The sequence below is a fragment of the Pseudoliparis swirei genome, chromosome 20 (genome assembly GCF_029220125.1).
Source record: "Pseudoliparis swirei isolate HS2019 ecotype Mariana Trench chromosome 20, NWPU_hadal_v1, whole genome shotgun sequence".
Taxonomy (NCBI): domain Eukaryota; kingdom Metazoa; phylum Chordata; class Actinopteri; order Perciformes; family Liparidae; genus Pseudoliparis; species Pseudoliparis swirei.
Genome location: NC_079407.1, coordinates 28,838,538 through 28,845,267, shown reverse-complemented (window position 1 = coordinate 28,845,267; position 6,730 = coordinate 28,838,538). Strand labels below are relative to the sequence as shown.

At 46.1% G+C, this 6,730-nt stretch overlaps 1 protein-coding gene and 1 long non-coding RNA gene across 2 annotated transcripts; both read left to right on the top strand.

The window, feature by feature from the left end:
* The first annotated feature begins 2,543 nt into the window (after positions 1–2,543).
* On the top strand, positions 2,544–5,366 carry LOC130211350 (huntingtin-interacting protein 1-related protein-like). Its single transcript, XM_056442089.1, has 5 exons — positions 2,544–2,967; positions 3,696–3,843; positions 3,908–3,994; positions 4,292–4,399; positions 5,332–5,366. Exons 2-5 carry the CDS (start codon positions 3,795–3,797, stop codon positions 5,364–5,366), a joined length of 279 nt encoding a protein of 92 aa, XP_056298064.1. The 5' UTR covers positions 2,544–2,967; positions 3,696–3,794.
* Positions 5,367–5,493: 127 nt separating this feature from the next.
* On the top strand, positions 5,494–6,376 carry LOC130210526 (uncharacterized). Its single transcript, XR_008834826.1, has 3 exons — positions 5,494–5,554; positions 5,729–5,822; positions 6,203–6,376. It is a non-coding gene; the product is annotated as an uncharacterized LOC130210526 (long non-coding RNA).
* The last annotated feature ends 354 nt before the right edge of the window (positions 6,377–6,730 follow it).

Here is a 6,730-nt window from a genome sequence, read left to right as displayed (position 1 = left end):
CTCCTGTTAGCTCTCTCTAGCTTCTGTTAGCTCCTGTTAGCTCTCTCTAGCTCCTGTTAGCTCCTGCTATCTCTCGCTAGCTCCTGTTAGCTCCTGTTAGCTCTCTCTAGCTCCTGTTAGCTCCTGCTCTCTCTCGCTAGCTTCTGTTAGCTCCTGTTAGCTCTCTCTAGCTTCTGTTAGCTCTCTCTAGCTCCTGTTAGCTCCTGTTAGCTCTCTCTAGCTCCTGCTAGCTCCTGTTAGCTCTCTCTAGCTCCTGTTAGCTCCTGCTATCTCTCGCTAGCTTCTGTTAGCTCCTGTTAGCTCTCTCTAGCTCCTGTTAGCTCTCTTTAGCTCCTGCCGGCTCCTGCTAGCTCGTGCCTGCTCCTGCTAGCTCCTGTTAGCTCGTGCCTGCTCCTGCTAGCTCCTGCCTGCTCATGCTAGCTCCTGTTAGCTCCTGTTAGCTCGTGCCTGCTCCTGCTAGCTCCTGCCGGCTCCTGCCTGCTCCTGCCTGCTCCTGTTAGCTCGTGCCTGCTCCTGCTAGCTCCTGCCTGCTCATGCTAGCTCCTGTTACCTCCTGCTACCTCCTGCCTGCTCCTGCTAGCTCCTGCCGGCTCCTGCCTGTCCGTTTCCATGTTCTTAATCTTGTTTTTATCTTTCTACATTTGTCTCTTTCTGTGGGACCTGCTGGGACTCAGGCTGTAAGTTTCACACTTCTGTTTCTTACCTCTCACTCACTGCTGTTTCTTTAACTTTAAGAGTCCAACAGCATCTCACAGACTCTGAACACAGGATGCAACGCTTCACTCTGTTGCCACACGTTGTGTTGTGAACTTGAGCTCAGCCTCTCTGGAGCCTGAACGCCTCTCCACAAACTGAAAGGGAGGCTTTATAGTTCTAATCAGCTGGTGAATGAGGAGTTTATTTAATTGTGTCGTGAGCAGTGGCGGCTGGTGAAATTTTTTTTGGGGGGGGGGGCGCAGTTTAAATATCACTCAACAATGAGAAGAAAAGAGGTTTTGAGTAGAATATTGTAAAAAACAAAGCTTTATTTAAAGAACACAGCGTGCTCAACACGGTCCAACAACAACTATCAACACACTGTAACTTTGGGCATGAGAGGTTCAGAGCAGCTTTAAGGAACATGGGGTTGGGTTTCAGAGGTTTACAAAATAAAAGAGTTTCACCCTCACATGAAAGAGGTTCAGAATAGAGTCAGAAAGAGATCACATGTTACATTGGGTGTTTGACAGAGTAGACCCACTACTGTAAAGACAAGTAGCTCCTCTCTTTATAGTGGTCAAACGTCTCCATAACTCTCTGGTTAAAGTCATCATTTCTGTAACCAGCCTCCATTATTCTTGAGGGAATGTGTCTGTTTTTCAGAACTTCTTCGTTGTGTTTCGATGCCAGTTCGGTCTCCTACTGCTGCTCTGCTCTGCAAACAGGGTTAGCTTCAGGCTGTTAGCTCGTTAGCTCCATGCTGTTCGCTAGATGCTGCGTTAACATTCATGCTTTCCACTTGTCTGCAGCTCTTTAGGCCCCTCCCCCCGTTGTAGTCCAGAGAGTTTCAGTCCCAGGACTTTGGAACGACAGACAGGGGAAACTAAACAGCATTACTCACTGAGCTCCAGCTAACAGCTCCATTAGCTACCTGCTCGTAGCTCCGTGGAGCTCTCTGGCTGAGGGAACGATACCGGTCTCTGATTGGCTGAATAGTCCAGTCACGTGAAATAATAAAACAATGTCATTGGCCAATGAGCGCACATTTTTGTGGCCCAAGATTCACGTTTCATCCTCCAATGAGAAGCCGTCCTTGCCGAAACGACTGAAATGTTTACTCGCTGCCGCACACACACGTTGGGCCTCAGCCTCGTAAAGGGGGCGGGGCTTCTCGCCGTGATAATGAGTGGCGATATATTATATTTTTTCACATTAACTTAAGTGGTTGTTGACAGGCTGACGGTCTCCCACACACATTTAGCGCGTCAACACGGTATATTTACTATTTAAATGATTTGGCATATACAGGACTGTCTCAGAAAATTAGAATATTGTGATAAAGTTCTTTATTTTCTGTAATGCAATTAAAAAAACAAAAATGTCATGCATTCTGGATTCATTACAAATCAACTGAAATATTGCAAGCCTTTTATTCTTTTAATATTGCTGATTATGGCTTACAGCTTAAGAAAACTCAAATATCCTATCTCTAAATATTAGAATATCATGAAAAAGTATACTAGTAGGGTATTAAACAAATCACTTGAATCGCTCTAATTAACTCAAACACCTGGAAACATATTTTCAAATGTTTGATTTTGTTTTGCTGTTATAAATCTTTTTTTACTTGGTCTGAGTGAAATATTCAAATTTTATGAGATAAGTTTAGAGTTTTCTTAAGCTGTAAGCCATAATCAGCAATATTAAAAGAATAAAAGGCTTGCAATATTTCAGTTGATTTGTAATGAATCCAGAATGCATGACATTTTTGTTTTTTTAATTGCATTACAGAAAATAAAGAACTTTATCACAATATTCTAATTTTCTGAGACAGTCCTGTAATGTTTTTGACAGGATGTATTTTTTTTCCATTTTTTTTTTCATCTCAAAATTTTAAGAGGGGCGGCGCCCTAGCGCCCCCTATGGACGCACCGCCACTGGTCGTGAGGTCAGAGCACTCAGACCACCTGAATCGTCTCATCTTGAGTCTTCCTGTGGTTTCATTGTTCTTCTTTCATCCTTCCTCTCTGATTGGCCCCGGTAGTCGAGCGAGGCGCTCGGCTCCCAGCTGGTGGCGCTGCAGTCTGAGAAGAATAGAATATAGAATATACACTTTTATAGGTGGAGCTGGTGCAGTCACTGTCCGAGGTGGAGGCGGAGCTAGCGGTGCGCGGCGAGGAGCTGCAGCGAGTCCAGAGCTCGCTCGCCACGGAGAGGGAGAGCGGCGTGAAGACGGCCGAAGCTCTGCAGAACCAGCTCAACGAGAAGGTAGCATCAGCTTTATTAAGTTTATTCATTAAGTTTATTTATTAACTTTATTTATTAACTTTATTCATAATTTTATTCATGAAGTTTATTCATTAACTTTATTTATTAACTTTATTTATTAACTTTATTTATTAACTTTATTCATTAACTTTATTCATTAACTTTATTCATTAACTTTATTCATTAACTTTATTCATTAACTTTATTTATTAACTTTATTCATTAACTTTATTAACTTTATTCATTAACTTTATTCATTAACTTTATTTATTAACTTTATTCATTAACTTTATTTATTAACTTTATTCATTAACTTTATTTATTAACTTTATTCATTAACTTTATTTATTAACTTTATTCATCAGCTGCAATGAGTCCAGCAGATGTTTCATGTTTCAGTTACAAGTGAACGACAAATTCCTCTTCACATCTGGACCCTCAGAGTCGTCATAGCTCAACCGTGTGTGTGTGTGTCCGTATGTTCGTGTGTCTGTGTGGGTGTGTCCGTATGTTCGTGTGTCTGTGTGTATCTGTGTGTGTATCTATGTGGGTGTGTCCGTATGTCCGTGTGTGTGTATCTGTGTGTGTGTGTATCTGTGTGTGTGTGTGTGGGTGTGTGTATCTGTGTATCTGTGTGGGTGTGTGTATCTGTGTGTGTGTGTGTGTGTGTCTGTGTGGGTGTGTCCGTGTGTGTGTGTATCTGTGTGTGTGTGTGTGTGTGTCCACAGGAGAGCCGGGAGCAGGCCCTGGAGAGCCAGCTGGCTGCGTTGCGCTGGTCCGGCCTGCAGGGCGCCGTGGAGGAGGCCGAGAAGATCATCCAGGACTCGATGGTCCAGATCGACGACGCGGCGCACACCAGCTGCACCAGCTCAGCAGGTGTGTGTGTGTGTGTGTGTGTGTGTCTAACCCTCATGTGTGTTGTTGTTGTTTACCTCTGCAGACTACCTGGCGTTGAGGTGTCAGGCCTCTCTGAGCTGCCTGGAGCGACTCCACTCGGCCAGAGACGTCTACCTGGCTGACCACACAGGTGAGCCTGTCTCTGAGCACATGTGTGTGTGTGTGTGTGTGTGTGTGTGTGAGGGCGATACCTCTACTGGTGTGTTCTCACAAGAGGAACAGGTATTATCCTCTCAGAGCTAATTCCTGAATGAAGCTCTGTATTCAAGGTCAATCAGTGTGTCAGCTCAGTTAGGGATGAACCATGTAAACGTCTCTGTTCAAGCGTGATCCTCGAGGAGAACAGGTGAGTGCATTAAGGACCCAAAGTGATGTAAGTGACCGATGTATTGTGATGTTATCCATGTTTCTTATCGTTGGTCCCCAGGTGTGTCTGAGCTGGTCCGAGTGGTGACCCAGTGTGGCCACCTGCTGGGAGACACCATCGTCCAGGGCAGCGCCACCGCACACATGGTGCCGGCGGAGCAGGCTGATGGTACCTGTGTGTGTGTGTGTGTGTGTTTATTGATGACATCATCCCCTGTCAGCCCTGTCTCTGTGTATTGATGACATCATCCCCTGTCAGCCCTGTCTCTGTGTATCATCCCCTGTCAGTCCTTCCTCTAGTATTGATGACATCATCCCCTGTCAGCCCTGTCTCTGTGTATTGATGACATCATCCCCTGTCAGCCCTGTCTCTGTGTATTGATGACATCATCCCCTGTCAGCCCTGTCTCTGTGTATTGATGACATCATCCCTGTCAGCCCTCTCTCTGTGTATTGATGACATCCCCTGTCAGCCCTCTCTCTGTGTATTGATGACATCATCCCCTGTCAGCCCTGTCTCTGTGTATTGATGACATCATCCCCTGTCAGCCCTCTCTCTGTGTATTGATGACATCATCCCCTGTCAGCCCTCTCTCTGTGTATTGATGACATCATCCCCTGTCAGCCCTGTCTCTGTGTATTGATGACATCATCCTCTCGTCAGCCCTGTCTCTGTGTATTGATGACATCATCCCTGTCAGCCCTGTCTCTGTGTGTGATGACATCATCCCTGTCAGCCCTGTCTCTGTGTATTGACATCATCCCTGTCAGCCCTCTCTCTGTGTATTGATGACATCATCCCCTGTCAGCCTCCTCTCTGTGTGTGTATTGATGACATCATCCCCTGTCAGCCCTGTCTCTGTGTATTGATGACATCATCCCCTGTCAGCCCTGTCTCTGTGTATTGATGACATCATCCCCTGTCAGCCCTGTCTCTGTGTATTGATGACATCATCCCCTGTCAGCCTGTCTCTGCGTGAGCCCCTGTCAGCGCCTGTCTCTGTCTCATGATACTATCTGCCTGTGCCCTGTCTCTGTGTATTGATGACATCATCCCCTGTCAGCCCTGTCTCTGTGTATTGATGACATCATCCCTGTCAGCCCTGTCTCTCGTGGCTCTACCGCTGAAGCTCTAGTTCTGTTAAGACACTTCATATACACACACATCTGCTTTCCTTTTGACCTTCTCCCGGGTCAGCCCTTGTGTGTGTGTTTTCACTTTCCAACACTAATAACTTCAAAGTCTTTATTTTCTGGTCCAACAGGAAATGCTCAACAACTCTCGAGTCGTTGACAGCGGTGTGAAGATGGAAGTCAACGAGAGGTAAAAACATGCGATGATGTCATAGATGTCCCACGCGTGATGATGTCACTCAGTCACGGCTGCTGTGAGGTCATCATGAGTAGAGACTCGGCTGGAGGTCCTGCTGCTCTGATGATGCCCTGAGAGCTCAGCGGACAGTGAGGCGTCACTGAGTGTCTCTGGCGCCCCCTGCAGGATCCTGGCCGCATGCACAGAGCTGATGACGGCCATCAAGCAGCTGGTGCTGTCCTCCAAGAACCTGCAGAAGGACATCGTGGAGAGCGGCAGAGTGAGCTCTTCTTCTTCTCTTCTCCTTCTTCTTCATTTTCTTCTTCTTGTTCTTGTTTTTCTTCTCCATCTTCTTCTCCTTCTTCTTCTTCTTCTCGTTCTCCTTCTTCTTTTTCTTGTTCTTCTGCATTTCATCAGTGAGAACGAGATGTGGGTCATATTATTATAAGATAATCAGAATAATATTGTAATGAAGAGATGATGCTTGAGCCATGTAACGATACGGTGTTAATAATAATAATAATATGTATAATAGATATAGTTTATAAACATAGTGTTATAGTGTAGCAGTATAACATGTACAATGGAATAGTATAGCATCTATATATATAATGTGATATAAGGTAACTGGTGAAACGTACCTCTCATTCCCTCCACCAGGGGGCAGCATCCATGAAGGAATTCTATGCCAAGAACTCCCGCTGGACCGAAGGCCTGATCTCTGCCTCCAAAGCCGTGGGCTGGGGCGCCACGGTCATGGTGTAAGGGATGGTCACCTCCTGGGGTCAGAGTGTCAGAGGTCAGAGGGTCAGAGGTCAGAGGTTAGAGGGTCAGAGGTTAGAGGGTCAGAGGTTAGAGGGTTAGAGGGTCAGAGGTTAGAGGGTCAGAGTGTCAGAGGTTAGAGGGTCAGAGGTTAGAGGGCCAGAGGTTAGAGGGTCAGAGGTTAGAGGGTCAGAGGTTAGAGGGTTAGAGGTCAGAGTGTCAGAGGTTAGAGGGTCAGAGGTTAGAGTGTCAGAGGTTAGAGGGTCAGAGGTTAGAGGGTCAGAGGTCAGAGTGTCAGAGGTTAGAGGGTCAGAGGTCAGTGTGTCAGAGGTTAGAGGGTCAGAGGTCAGAGGTTAGAGGGTCAGAGGTTAGAGGGTCAGAGGTTAGAGGGTCAGAGGTTAGAGGTTGAAGTTGGAGGTCAGAGGT

Coding starts and splice junctions, on each gene's coding strand:
- LOC130211350 (XM_056442089.1), top strand. CDS start 3,795: ATGGTCCAGATCGACGACGCGGCGCACACCAGCTGCACCAGCTCAGCA. Junction 3,995..4,291: donor CTACCTGGCTGACCACACAG/GTGAGCCTGTCT, acceptor GTTGGTCCCCAG/GTGTGTCTGAGCTGGTCCGA. Junction 4,400..5,331: donor GCCGGCGGAGCAGGCTGATG/GTACCTGTGTGT, acceptor CATCCCTGTCAG/CCCTGTCTCTCGTGGCTCTA.